At 35.5% G+C, this 15,810-nt stretch overlaps 1 protein-coding gene across 1 annotated transcript in view; it reads right to left on the minus strand.

Moving 5' to 3' along the window:
- LOC145254336 (uncharacterized) overlaps positions 1-15,810 on the minus strand; it is a 392,524-nt gene that overhangs the window by 61,208 nt on the left and 315,506 nt on the right. The window contains exon 4 of the mRNA XM_080113016.1: positions 9,494-9,693. Within this exon, the coding sequence (XP_079969142.1) occupies positions 9,494-9,693 (200 nt within the window). The remainder of the gene's footprint in view (positions 1-9,493; positions 9,694-15,810) is intronic.

A 15,810-nucleotide genomic window follows, 5' to 3' on the forward strand; every position in this document is an offset into this window, starting at 1 on the left:
TGAAGACAGTATGTGGTCTATTTTCTCAGATATGCTCTTAAAGATAGTAACTCCGCTGTTGTGGGGGCCTATAGATGGCAAATATAAATGCAGTGGTGTTAGCAAGTGCAACCCTGAAGCACATATAGGGTAAATTAGGATCTTCTCTCGAGATATCCTTGCCACACGGGAAGCCATCCTTAATGTAGGGACATATTCCATGCCCATGGCGATCTTGGGGGTCAGATTTCGCTGTTAAATTAGAGTATCCGTTAATTATGAACTCATCTAGGGAAGTGGTCGGCCCTATTCCAGTTTCACTTAGAAATAATATGTTCGGTTTCGTCTCCTGTAATTGGGTTTCAACCTCTGGAAGGTTGGAACGTAGACCCCTGATGTTGGAGAAGGAGACCTGGTAGTAGGGGTCTACGTTGGAAGATGGGGTTCTAGGTTTAATCGAGTTTTTATTCTGGAAATATTTCATGTTGAGGTTTTGGGATTTGTGGAATAGGTCGGCATACTTGGTTAGAGCAGTACAGAGAGGGAAAGTAAGAGAGAAAAGACAGGAAAAATTTTTTTTGTAGCACACGAAATGGTAAAGCCGTAACAATTACCCACTAGTATGGCATCGAGAGGCCCCACCAGAGACTACTGCATGGTCCAGATCCACTCACCAAATGGCAATACAGCAGTCCCAGTACTTTGCACCTGCTGATAGGACAGCCTCCTTAATGGTTAATCCAAGGTTCGGGTCCCTGACTATCAGGCGGATAACGTCAGCCCAGACAAAACGTTTACCTCCAGCACCCTTACTAGTGACATGGCCATAAGGACAGACAGAGACAGAAAAATTTCCGACATCTCAGACTACTGGTCATCAAGTACTATCGACCTTTAAGCAGCTTTTTCTTCACCCTTTGTCAGAAAAATCACTCATTGAATGAGGACTGAATGACAAAATAAGAGAAGCGAGAGTTACTGGAGCTGCCGATAACACATCCACTGTATTATCTACTCTCCATTAAAAAAAAAGGAGGGGAAGGAGGGGAATGGGTGAAAGTGACTTATTTATATCTAAGTAGTAAGTCCGGTGCTAAGTTAACAATTCATGACACTTCATCTCCCCTCCCATATTAATGGGTGGAAGTTTGTCGTTATCTATCGAGTTTGAATCATTAGAGTTTCATCTTATAATTAATTAAAATCCAATATTTAACTATTATTAATTTGTAAAGTCGGCTTAATATTAATTTACATTCGAGTTTAGATAATTATTCAAGGTTTTTACTTTAGGAGGTTCGTTTTCAAGAGTAACTGTTTCTTTGCACTGTATTATATTTCGAATGTATTTGAACATAAGGCTAACTATATTAGATGGTTTGATTGGCCAGCAAGGAAGCAAGCATTTTCAATATAGGCAAGCTTGCAGTAATAGTATATATTAAGTATACTACTTAAATAAAGTCCTAACTTTATCTACTCTAATAGAGAATAATTTCCGGCATTTTTTTATCGTTAGTTGCCGGCATTTTGTTTGTTTTGATCGTTTACTTTGTAGCATGGGGGGACGGATAAGACAGGAGAATACAGACAAAATATATAAATAAAACACGAAAAACAAGTTTAAAATCAAGGTAACATAAAAAACATTCAAAATTGATTTTTAAAAAATACTTAACGCTTTTGCACTAGTGTTCCGTCTGCTGTCTTTTTGTCAACTGGTAGCTGGCATATCATGTATTTCTAGAGCGAAAGAAGATTTCTATTTCCGGATATTTTTGTATACTATTTATTCCTTGATGTTAACAATGATAAAAACACTGCATTCACATTGATTTCCACGTCATTAGTAAGTTTTGTTTTGTTTGTTTTTTGTTTTGTTTTTTGTTTATAGAACATCTCCCAACTCCCCCATTTTTAATGATTTTATTTCAGAAATTGCAAAAACAAATACACAAAAACATGCCCGCCATCGATTAAAATGAGTGTCACATCAACTCTTTTTCTGTTAGTCTGTTTTTTTCTTTGTCTGTCTGTCTTCCAATCTATTTAAATAATAGACTGACAACTTTTCTTCTGTTTCTTTGAAACCGAAAACAAAACAGATCAATCTCTAAATGGGGGTGGTATATAGGAAGTAGAAAAAAGAACATGGGTGCAGATTTTAGAAAAAGGGTAGTATCATTCCAAGACAAATTCAAGTTGGAAGTACTAAGTAAAAAAAAAATGAAAGTAGGGAGTAAGCATTTACTTTTTAAACGTTAAATAATTTTTTTCGATTTCCAACGACAGGACACAGGCCTTGCTAGTACATAATACTATTTGTTAATACCTTGTTGAAAGTATATGTAATTCTAACAAAAACAAAAAGGCTCCGTGGGTTTGTATTACAATCCACAGAAGTACGAAAAAGTGGTAAAAAATTTCAAATATATAACAAATAAATATTAGCAAAGGCAAAATAAGTTACTCTTCTACCTATCTGAAAAGTTTGTTTTTTTGTGTGTTTGACTCATTTTAAAACGTTTAATTAGTTCGAAAAAACATATTGTCGAGTGCATCGGTACGAACGAGAAAATGGCGGCGAAAACTGAAACGCTAAATATTTAAAGTTCTGAAAATGCCTTAAACATAAAATTAAACAAAATACTGTTCGAAACTAACCAATATATTTCACCGTGACATATATTGGGTGAATTTCTAACAAAACGGCTCAGTATATGGCTAAACTAGTGTTTAACTTACAACAGGTGTTGGTGAACTGCCACTGAGTATAAAAGGTTTGATTGATTTCGACCTTTGGAAATACAAGAATTCATTTAAAAATGCGGATTCTTTTTTGTTACAAAAAGCGCGAATAACTTATAATCCTGTACGTTTACTGACAATAATAATAATGATAATGCCCATACTTTTTACTTTGCAAAAACAAATACACAAAAACATGCCCACCATCGATTAAAATGAGTGCCACATCAACTCTTTTTCTGTTTGTCTGTTGTCTGTCTGTTGGTCTATCTGTCTGTCTCCCAATCTATCTAAATAATAGACCGACAACTTTTCTTCTTGTGAGTGGGGTTGTAGAACTTATAGGTATGCAGCTTCAATGTTCTTGGTTCCATGTAGCGCTTCATGTTTTGTCTCTGTGGCAGTTTGTCTGGTCTACGCTTTTGATTCGTGTGTATTAATCTCTATATTCAAGGGTTTTCCTTAATATTTCAGCGGTTTTCATGATTGTTGTACGTTGTATTTTTCCAGTCATTCCTCTGATTCCAATTTCTCCCATTCTTTTTTCAATTTTTTTCGGGACTGTTCTTAGTGCTCCTACTATTATAGGTTTATTTTGATTTTCTTCATCTTCCATATCCCTTTCAGCTCTCTGGCTAGCTTTGTGTATTTACTCCGTTTCTCCTTTTCTTTGATATCCACTCTGTGGTCAGCTGGAACAGCAAAGTCTACGATTTGACAGGATTTTTCTTTCTTGATAATTATTACGACATCTGGTCTTCTTGCTTGGATGGGTTTATCAGTTTGTATGTCCATGTCCCATAGGATTTTGTGATTCTTGTTTTCAAGTCCTGTTGCCGGCTTATGTTTGTACCATCTGTGTGTGCGTTCGAGCTGTAGTTGTTTGTATAATTCCCAGTGTACTGCCCTTTCTACTTGACCGTGTCTGTTCTCGTATTCCTTTGGGTCAGTTTGCTGCATTCACTTACTATATGGTTTATCGTTTTGTCTCTTTGTCCACAGAATCTACATTTACTGTTTTCTTGTGTTTTATCTATCTTTGCTTTGATGTGGTTGATTCTTTTCGAGTTATCTTGTGCTGCGGTTATTAGAGATTCAGTTTCTCGGCTTATGTGTCCTTTTCGCATCCATGTTCAAGTGTTTTGGTTATTCTTATCTTTTGTAATCCTTATGAATCTTCCATGTAGTTGTTTTTCTTCGCATTTTTCTTGTCTTCATCTTATCCTATATCTCTCTGTTTTCTGTTTTGCCGATTTTCTCAGTGTTTCTCACCGCCATGATTATCTTTCCCGTGTTTTGCGTTATGTATTTTTAAAATTCCTTTTTTGTATCATGCACACAGTCATCTATACAAACTAGCCCCTCCCGCCTTCTTTTCTTTTCACATTAAAAAAGGCGGAAGAGGGCTAGTTATCATTATTATTATTATTATTATTATTATTATTTTATTTTATTATTATTATCATTATTATTTTATTATTTTCATTATTACTATTTTCATTATTATCATTATTAATATTGTTTTATTATTAATTTATTATTATCATTTTATTATTATTATTATTATTATTTTTATTATTATTATTATTATTATTATTATTATTATTATTATTATTTACTAAGTGTTCAGGTAAGTCATCAAGAATTGTTCACTGACAATAACCACTTGTTTTTCTTGGAATCTGAAAACCTCCTACTTTCCTTAGATTTATAGCACTCATCATTTCGTTTGATAACCGTTGCAAATCATTTTACGTTATCAAAAAAGTTGTTGTTGACCATTGATTTCTCGCTGGCAACAACGGTTGGACTTTTGTTATTGTAGAAGCAATAATTTTTCTCAAAGTTCCAGTAATTACTGCACACTTTCGGTGGAGTAACAGTTGTTTCGAGTTTGGGTGACAAGTCTCCCTATATTTCCAGTACGCGCTACTTCTTTCGGTAATTTTTGCAAATGACTTTATGTTATCGCAACAACAGCTTGCCATTGTTTTTTTCGCTAATTTTTCATTAGTCCTCACTGTTAAAATTGCTATTTTGTTTGTTCTAACAAGTTGTCATTATTAAATCAATGTACTTATAAATCTATTTCAATTCCAATGTATATATAATCTATACTAGCAGACTGCCTGGCGTTGCTCGATCGTAAGATACGCTTAATATATATATATATATATATATATATATATATATATATATATATATATATATATATATATATATATATAAATATGATTTGAGTGTCATCAGCTAGTATCGAAATAAAACATACAACTCTCCACACTCATTCCTTAGTCTCTTAGCCACGCCTATACGAATAATCAACCTGTTATCCTTTTTTGAAAAGATGGAATCGTTCGAAGGTCGAAGTCAAGAGATTAATAATTGTATAGATTAGCAAAGCATATCAAAGAATTTTCTACATACATACAAATTGTTACTATATTAATTTGTACAACAAATACGAAAATTGCCGAGTGCGTTCATTGCACCAGCTGTTATCGCTCGACTTGTTGCGCTGATCCAGTCAGTCCTGAAACAAAGGAATTCTCCTTCCAAAAACGAAAAACACAAGCCCAGTTTATAAATGTATAAGAATGTTGATTTTTTGAAAATTAAATGTGATACTCTTTTTTTCTAATGTTAAATGGCAGGATTGCAGAATGAGATGTTTGCCCGACGTAATCGACATACGTAAGTCCCTCTTATACAGTCCTTTAGTTTATGTAGTTTTATATGCATTAATTTGAACAGATCGAAATATACAATGTAGTTCAAATGCAATTTTTTTTTATTATTATTATAAGCTGTTTCGAACGGATATATAAAGATGCGACCGAGACGAAAGTGGGATTTTTGAAAATTTAAAGCGTCTAGAATTGATAAGAATAAAATGTGATTCCAGTCAGACTTTTTTCCTATTTGTCGTAGTATAATAGAGAATTACTATTCGCCTGATTTATTTGTTTGTGAATCTAGTAAAGCCTAGTAGGTTTTTCTAGAAAGATTAGTAAAGTCTAGCAGATTTTTTTGAGAGGCTAGTAAAGTCTATCAGTCTTTTGTTTTTTTTTTAGAGGCAAGTAGTCTCTCTTAAACGATCCGCTTCAACTTCTACTCTTACCCCTCTCCTCTTCCTCATCTGGGAGGGTAACTGACTATGATCGCCTCTCCTTCCAATCTTCTGAATTTTTTCACTCCTGACTCATTCTAGCTTTTATTAATGTAAATACCTATGATGTGACCGTCCCAGGAAGCGGTTAAGCTCCCCATTGGGGGGAGGCTGACACTCCCGAAGCACTGGAGAATGCCGGCCAGATAGGATTTTTTTATTCTTTTATTTATCCTCGGTGTGCCCGGGTGACAGCGAAAAAAAACACTGAGAGAAAGATTAGGATTGTGATTTTCATTTTTATGAAAATTGACAAACAATGTCATTTTTGAAGTTTGTACTCCAAAACAAGTAATGACTCAGGGCTCTGGAGAGATGATTTTTATAATTAAAGTGCAGTGCGTCAACCTAAGGTTCACGGGGGTGACCCCATTGGGCCATAAAAACGTTTGCAGATCCACAGGTGCACTCGTGCGGGGACCTCCCCTGGGGTGACGTTGTTGGGTATGATTGATCCACGGAACAACCCGTTCCCTGAATATATTAATGAAGCGCACAGTTAGAAAACGGCAGTTGGACAGTTAGCGAGACAGTTGAGCTTGTGAGTTTGAGACACAGAAACTTGTAGAGAACCGCCCCCCTTCTCGTCCCGCGCCGACCTCATCGCTATATAGAAGAGAGAAGTTAAATTTACTTGTAGACTCAGTGGATTCGGACAATAGAGAACATTGCACTGTAAAGAAAATTGTACATAACTATGTATTTGTATATCATTTTTTTTCTGGAAATGAATCAGTAGACTAGAAGAACTGAGTTGGGTGTTTTTGTGCATCGAATAGTTTTCTTTTTAGCATACGAAAAACCGGTGAAGCGACGACATATCAACCCTGACGCAATAAGCACCGACGAACACCCGGCCGCGAATTAAAGACCAACCAGCCCGATCAACGGGTTCTGCTGCACAAAAAAGTTGCATCTAGTCGCTGTTGACCGAGATAGTGACTTGGACGATTATAGGGTCACACTGCGACCAGGATAGGGTTACACACCATTCGACTACTTGGAGGTTGACCACCTGAGAAATTCACCAAAACCCTTACCCCCGAGTGGCCTCTGGGCCTTGATAAGTGGTGATTCCTTTATAAAACAAAATATAGACTTTCTCAATTAATGAGAACCTTACAAAGGCTGATTCTAGCATGACATTCCCATTCAATGAGGTATTTATTTTATCAAAACAGGAAAATATATTTTGGATGGTTGGGTTCTGGATAGATATTATTATTATTTTTTACATGGAGGTCACCACTTATCAAGGCTCGGAAGCCACTCGGGAAAAAAGGGTTATTGCGTGTACAGTAATCATTGGGATAGTATCGTAGTAATCGTTAATATTAGAGATTTGATAAAGTGTCTTACTTAAGGGGGCGGTTAATCAGAAATTTGTTGGACTTGAAGACATCCAAGTTGAATTCGGAGGGGGGGGGAACAGGAAAGCGGCAGAGAGTTCCACAGGCGTGCAGTTCTAAGAAAGGAGCTTTGTTCATGGAATCTACGTTTTGATTTAGGCACAGATAAAGAGCGGGGAAAATTAATGACAGTGGTTTCAGCTAGACGGGTGTTTATCGTGAAAGATTGGAGAGGGCGGACCAGAGATTGGAGCTCAGACGAGAACTTGCCATGGAAATAACGATAAAACAACGACAGGCTTGCAACGTCTCTTCTGTGGGATAGAGGTTGCAGGGAAGAGAAAAGGGCATCACCCCCTTAGCCATGAAGTCTATTTTGTTCTCTATCAAGGCAGGATAGGCTACTTTTAGCAGCTCCTGCCCAGATGTGGCACCAGTACTCCACCCTTGGACATACTTGTCTTTTATACAGATAGAGCATTGCATCAGTAGTGAGATATCTTCTGGAGTGGTAGAAGGATCACACTATCTTCCCAGCGACCTTAGCAACAGACTTGATGTGCGTGTTTCATTTCAGATCAGGAGTAAAGGTCAAACTCAGAAGCTTGTCAAAACATTGAGTCTCCCCAAGACGAGAGCCATCCATTTCAATTGATGCCAGATGGGGACCAGAGCGTTGGTGATGTAAAGATAAGAGCTCGGTTTTAGATGCATTAAAAGTAACCAGCCACCTCTTCCTCCACTGTACCACGCGCTCAAGATCAGAGGAGAGAGAATCAGAGAGAACTTGGTCATTTACGGCCTTTGATGTGTTGCCATAGATGGTCGTGTCATCAGCATAGATGTCAACGAATGATTTAAGTATGTGTTTAGGGAGATCATTGATGTAGATCAGGAAAAGAGTTGGGCACAGGATGGACCCCTGAGAGACTCCAGCATTAATACTGTGGGCCTCTGATTTCTGCCTATCAACCACTACTCTTATGAGCCTATCAGAGAGATATATTTTCCAGTCTCTGTAGCTGCCTCTTGCGTTGGATAATATCTCTCATTTGCAACATCTTCCACTCGTATATATTAGCAAACATACTGCACAAAACATGTTTACACAAAAAAATTATATTTTTATATGAATATTGATTGAATATACACAGCGTTTTCTCGGGATTTTTCTTATTTTCATTTTTCTTCCAGATTGATTATGTTATATATTGTTTCAACAAATTTATGTATTCTTAAAATAGGATCTTTTTAAGATACATTTAATTATTATGATATCGTTTGGTCATTAAATCATTAATTTACACAGTCTGCTGTAAAACTATAATCACTTTTGCTAATGTATTGTTTGTGTAATCTCAATTTATAAAATTATTAGATATGAAAATTATTTTCCAAAACTTTCAATTGTTTTATAGATGATGATTTGCAAAGAATTTTTAAACTAGAAATAGTTTTCTATTTCACACTTAAAATGTTTTAAGATTCCTTTCAAATTAAAAATGCGTGGCGTAATTTTCCATTTTTTTTTTCAACTATCAACGAAAGATAAAAATGGTTGACTTCTTTATGACAAAACAGAAATACATTGTGGTGGATGTAATTTTGTAATTAAATGATTTTTTTCTGAAATATTTTTTTAAAATTTCATTTAGTTTTACGCCATTACATTTTTATATCAATAATTATACAATTAATTTAGTTTAGCTGTTTTGTTTTTACGTCATATAAACCCCTTTTAGGTTATTTAAAGCCGAATCTAGTAATTTTGGAAAGGTTTTGATGTTTAAATTTCTTTATAATTTGTTTAGAAGTCTAGTAATATACACACCATCTTTCTACATTTATTCATGGGCATTGGTTTAGTTGATTTGTAGAGGAAAATTATTGTTATGTTTAATTCTTTTTATTCTACAGAACATGATTGAGTTTTTCAAAGATTATAAAGAAAAAAAACAATAACATCAATGTTTATGCATTTTAGGTCAGGAAATCAATATCTTCAGAGAGTTTGATTTGGTAGCACCAAGTATATGATTAATAGCAAAAAAAAATAATAATAATTAAATATGTAATTATCAAAGTTACGTTGACGCGAATAAATATACACATATAAAGTTATCTCGTAATTTTTATTATATTAGAAATATAAATGACTGTGGGAAGTTTTAAGTGATTTTTACCCTCACACAATATATACTTGTTCTTGTATATTTTTAATGAACAAATAAAATGATTTTGCAGTTACCTGTGAACGTTGTTGTAAAATTCTAACGGTTTCATTATTTAGAAAATCTTTCCAGTAGATCTGTCCGGTCTCCTCCATGTCTATATGATTAAAGTGCTGCATAGTTTTTCGCATTTCTTCCGGTTTCATATCTTCACCGTACACGTCGTTGTGCAGACCCCGCCGGTAACGCAAATAGTTGGCGTGAGTCACCGAAGTATCTAGAAAAAATAAAAATAAATATGTGATATGGAAACTGAGAGGTAGAAAAATGCATGATTGGTGCGGCATGATCACATGATCACATGATATTAGAATGTGCATATTTGAGTTAGAAATTAGAAAATGATTTTAACCTCTTTTTGGTTCGGCTTTTAAAGCAGACAGAAGCGTAATAGCAAGCGTATCTAGACACAAAATAAATTTTACTCTAGGATAACAACACACATTAAAAAACATAAATTAATAACAACAACGACATAATAATAATTAACTAATTAAGAATATTAAAATAAATAATAAACAAACGAACAAGTATAAAATAAAATGGAAGCGAAAACCATCCAGTTCAAAACTAGGTCATTTTCCATCATGAAGAAAAAAGAATCGCATCCTCTGATGAAATTGAACAAATAAAGGTATAGCTTAGAGATAAGAGTGAACCTCTATTTGATAAACACGTGCTCACTGGATCCGGTAATGGATGTGTGAATAACAAAGACTCTGATTGGTTTACTAGCAAGCTCACTTTCACGTGTATACATAAGAACATGAAGTAATATCGATCCCTTGCAAATGCCTGACGATTCCTTACGGGGATGAAACACGGAAGATTATGTGTCGCTTGATTGCCATATGCATTTTATAAACTTTCTACTCACTATATATATTGAAACAATTGTTTATGCCAATTTTAAAACGCTGACGTTGGTTATCGAAAGAATTTACACTTTTAAAAGGTTTCATCAATAAATTTAATCATTAAAACTACGCAAAAAATAGAACCGTTACAGTGTTCTCTTCCACTAATTTATTTGTCGTTTTCTATCTTTTTTTACAAATTAATGAGAATTCTATTTAATTACATCCTCTTGAAATAAATTCAAGACATTTACTGTAGTATTATATTTTTATTTTGAAGTCTAATAATATATACACCATCAAGATATTAACCTAAGTTTGGTGTGAATTTTAAGGAATCTAATTTGGAGTGCTACTTTTTACAACATTTTGGTCGATGTATAGTCCGATCTTCTTAAGGTGTATTTCGTCGAACTCAGAAATCTGCACGGAATTTGAAATGAAATCTTTTATTGAAGGCACGGGTGTAGAATGCTCTCGTTCTGTCAGTCATATACTCGATGCACTTGCGTAGGACCTGTGGCGTAGTGGATAAAGTACTTGGAAAATTACGTTATAAAGTTACACCTTCCTGGAGGTGAAAAGTTAAATCCTCAGTGCGGGCGATACTCAAAATGAAATTGCAAATTGTTTAAGACCTCTTCCCAGTTATGGCTGACGGAACGAGAGCATGTAACCTCCGTTAATAAAATTAATAATTCTGTTTGAAAGTCTGTACAGATTCATTAAAAAGTCCAAGGTTCGATAAGCTACAAGTTCGATAAGCTGAAATCGGGGATTTCATCAACCGAAAAATAACACTCAAGATGCTAGTCTTGATCTTTTTTATGAATACTATTATAATACGTAGTCTGCAAAATTATCTGATCATTGTTGCCTTTGTTCCAACACGTTTGACTCGTTGATCTAGTTGTCTCCATCAATTCGCTGTTTTGATATTTCATTGTAATACCTAAGCATTCCTAATCGTTGTTTTTCTCCTACCTATAACCTTGGTCTTTTCAAGATTAAGGTTAACATGCATTTCCTTTTTTTTACATGGAGTTCACCACTTATCAAGGTCCAATGGCCACTCAGGGATAAGGGTTATTGTGTGTACAGTAATCAAAAGGATAGTGTAGCAATAGTATTGGAGAAATTGTGAGGTGTCATTACTTAGGGGGGGTGGTTCATCAGGAATTTGTTTATGTTGGACTTGAAGACATCCAGGTTGAAGTCGGGAGGGAAACAAGCAAGCGGAACAGAGTTCCACAGGTGTGCAGTTCTAAGAAAGAAGCTTTGTTCATTGTATCTACGTTTTGATTTAAGCACAGATAGGGAGTGGGGAAAATTATTGACGGTGGTTTCAGCTAGTCGGGTGTTTTTTTTTTTAAAGATTGACGAGGGGGAACCAGAGAATGGAGCTCAGACGAGCATCTGCCATGGAAATAACGATAGAACAATGACAGGCTCGCTACGTCTCTTCTGTGGGAAAGAGGTTGCAGGGTAGAGAAAAGAGCATCCCCCACCAAGCCACGGAGTCTATTTTGTACTCTGTCAAGGCAAGATAGGCTGTTTTAGCAGCCCCCGCCCAGATGTGGCAGCAGTACTCCATCTTTGAACGTACTTGGCTCTTATATAGATAGAGAATTGCATCATTAGTGAGATATCTTCTGGAGCGGTAGAAGGATCCCACCATTTTTCCTGTCTCTGCGATAATCATTTTTCGTTCTTGCTAGTTCCTTACATTAAGTGGTTTCATGCCTCGTCTTAAGTGATTTTCATCAAATATATTGGGGTTTTAGGCTAATATAGTTCCCAGAAAAGCCATCTAAGACGTATACAGATGGAATCAAAAATATCCATTCTTACGATGAAAAAAGTATCTACCAATCCCACTTTTGAACTCACTCAGTGTTTTGTCCTTTAATCGTTTTTAATTAATATTTTTTACACATGATGAATTTTAGTTTGAGATTCAACTAAGTTCTTAAAACTTATACTTAATTCGCACGTTTATGTTTTTGTTTTGAACGTCTGTATTTCAAATATATTCGGTAATTCTGTTTACTCTATTTTTCTCCCTCTTTCTTTCTATCTCACACTTCTTAAAATAAATTGCTCATGTCGTGACGGCATAGGAATTTTCTTTGGATCCCCAAAAAAATCACGTTGAATTCGTTATTTATCTTAATATTTTGTTTTTGCCACTTGGTAACCAATTTTTTCTTGTCTTACTGCTTTCTCAACTAAGATCGTTTTTTAAGACATGAAAACTTTATTTAAATATAGTATTTTATCTCTTATATATCCACGTGGTGCGCAAAAATACCTGACTTGGTACTGAGGTGCTGGATAACCCCTCTAGGTGTAATGGACCTGGTGTCTTCCATCTAGGAGAAGGAAAATTTGATGTAAAACCTGTGCTATTGACTTTCACGCCTTGGCACCAAACTACTAATAGGCGTTCCTTAGTCTTAGTCGACAACATTATTAGAGACTCGAACAAATCTGGTTTGCAAACTAAATTGTTTAAGTAACAGGCTGTACCGATAGCTCGACCTTTGTACTCATTTTCCTATGAGCTAGATGCAGTAGTAACATCAAAGAGACCCCTTAAAGATATGAAGTGACAATTACTACTATCCAACCATCTTTCACTTCATCTGGGCAACTTAAGAGCACTTGATTGTCACTTCGTTTCACATTTATATTCTTGGCTGCTCTTGCCTGACCGGCTAAGGGTTTGGCAGTTGTTCTGGTTGCTGTGTCCGGCTGGAAATACAGGAGCCTTAACTCTTCAGTAGCACTAAGAGCGGCTGCTCTATCCACACACTCGGGTAATAGTGCAAAAGTTTCTCCTGACACTCAGTTAAACACCCACTTTATCTAACCCACTCTATATATTAAAGATGTAATGACTATGCCAATAAATAGTAAAACGATCAAATAAGACATAGCAAAAAGTCAATTGAGTCGCCTTTTTGTTAGAATCGTTCTTCGCCAAATATCTTGGGCTTAAGACAAAACTAGATGATATAGAAACTGTCCTGATATTCTAACACTAAATGAAACGAATGTATACTCATCAATCTCGTCTAATCCTTTCATATGACTGGACACCTCCTACTCCACCATAATTGACCTAGACAAGCATTTGCACGAACTTGGAGTCTTAATTCGTAAGGCTTCTTAATTTAGTTGGAAAATATTGTCTAGATTGAGATAATTAGACCTGCATGTACTTTAGATTAACCTTACAGCACAGCATCGGTTATTTACACTTCGTCTACCGTCCCATCCAATCCAGAACACTACATTGCTTGACTATGTCTCCGACAGTATTGATGGAGCTTTCTCCTTAGTTCTGAGCACCTAAATACATGTTTGTGGATATTAATGAGACCATAGAGATTGGCTTTGCTTCTTGAGCTATACAGATACAGCTGGAAAAAACACAGTTTCTCTATTGCAAGCTTCCTTTCCCAGATAGTGAGAATGAGAAACCCACAAATTTAATCTATTTTTGGCTATACTGTCTGAGGCTTGTGTGAAGGATGCTCACAGCCCACTTAAGAAACAATTTGAACAATCATAGCTCGATTCGATTATAATACAAATGAGCTGCTTTTGAATCTATCAGTTATCATATCAGAGAGGACTCAAGAATAAAACATTTTCTCCTTGTTAATCAATGCGCAAATGAGATAATTGAATGGGTCGAAACAGGCAACAAAATACAGATCTTCAAGTGAAATTTTTATGGAAAGCTTCATTCACCACAACAATTGACTTTAACCTGTGTAGCTGTTATTACGCATAGGCATCAAGCATGATATTAGGAAATCATTACAAGAGTGTAATAAGCGCAGCTAATTGTAAGTTTACTGGAATGAACAGAAAATGCATTAAGTTGTAGAAATTAGTAATTTGTGATTTATGGAGTATCTATAATAGTGTGATAAATTATAGGCAATCAGCAATTACCTTACTATTCGACCAGTATGATGTCGCTTGCATGGCAACTGCTAAGCTCAAGCTACTTAGCCAGAGGTTCACCTTGAACTCCAACTTTAACGCCACAAATCACTCCCTCCCAATTTCAAACTGCAGACTGAAGCCGCACTCGATAATCTTATCATCACCTTTTCCTAAATCCGGAATATTATAAAAATCTTGACATCTTTAAAGCATAGGAGCCTGGTCTTATCCCTGCTATAGTCTTAAATATAAATCTCTACTGAGATGACCTCTGTTCTCTTCAAACTCCTTGCTGAATCTTGCTTTCCTGATAGCTGGAAAATTGCCCTTGTGATACCAGTGTTCAAGAATTTTGGTGGAAGCACTGACCCGCAAAATAATCGTCCTCTGAATCTCCTCCCGCTCTTCGCTAAAATCTTAGATCCTTAATCAATCTAGGGATAGTTACCCCCGCGTTATTGCTTAACGTCCTGTCCGTTAGTATGGATATTAAAGGTCATCTCGGAATGCATTTACCATACACTAGGTACATTTTACTTGGCAGAACATGGTTGAGTTTTTCAAAAGGAAAGGAAGAAACAATAAAATCAATGTTTTAGTCTTTGAAGTCAGGTAGCCTGTATCTTCAAGCAGACCGGTATGTTAGCACCAGGTACGAGTTAGGAAAATATTTTATATGCATCTTTTTATAAATATTTAAAATATATAAAGAAACAAGTAAAAATTGAAGAAAAGGTAAGAAAAATGGAAAAATTTTCCTTGAAATTTAAATATCAATTACAAAAACAAAACATACACGTTAAGTTATAAAAAGAAAAGAAAAGAAGTAACAAAGAAAAAAAATTAACATAGACACGCACACATTGCTAAACAAATAGATCGAATGAAAGACGATTTCACATAGACGAACGCGCGTATTTGAAACAAATGCAGACAAATACTTAATTATATTCAATGTGTATAGTCGTATGAGATTTTAAACTTTTTGGATTTTGTCTTTCTTTTTTGGTTTTCGCTTTTGATTTTCAGAAGAATCGTTTCATCTTTTGAAGCAGAGAATTGGATAATTAAAGGAATACAATATCCTTTTTCTGCTTTCCGTAATGTTGTACACGTTTCCACGCGTAGACGCAACGCGTTTTACACTCTGAGCATCGCAAGGAACATAAGACAAGTCATTACTCGATTCCTTTTTGTAGTAGCAACCGCATTTATGTCCTGGTACTTTCCAAAATAAACTGTGACCTCTCGAACGTCTTCTCTAATATTCTCCTCTCCTAACGTTCTCTCTCTCTCTCTCTCTCTTCTTTTTTATAGTCTTTTTTTCTTTACCGTGACGTCACTTTGCACACGGCTGGCATTTACATATATCCGCCATACCTGCGTCTGCTAGATTCCCGGCTGACTATGATTTAGTCGTAATCAATTCTTATGTGAATAAATTACTACTGAGTCATCCATTAACCTTACCCAAATTCCACTGTGACTGATCTAGGCACACCATGTACCTAACACTT

This window comes from Euprymna scolopes, chromosome 3 (assembly GCF_053919585.1).
Source record: "Euprymna scolopes isolate OS-2025 chromosome 3, ASM5391958v1, whole genome shotgun sequence".
Classification (NCBI taxonomy): domain Eukaryota; kingdom Metazoa; phylum Mollusca; class Cephalopoda; order Sepiida; family Sepiolidae; genus Euprymna; species Euprymna scolopes.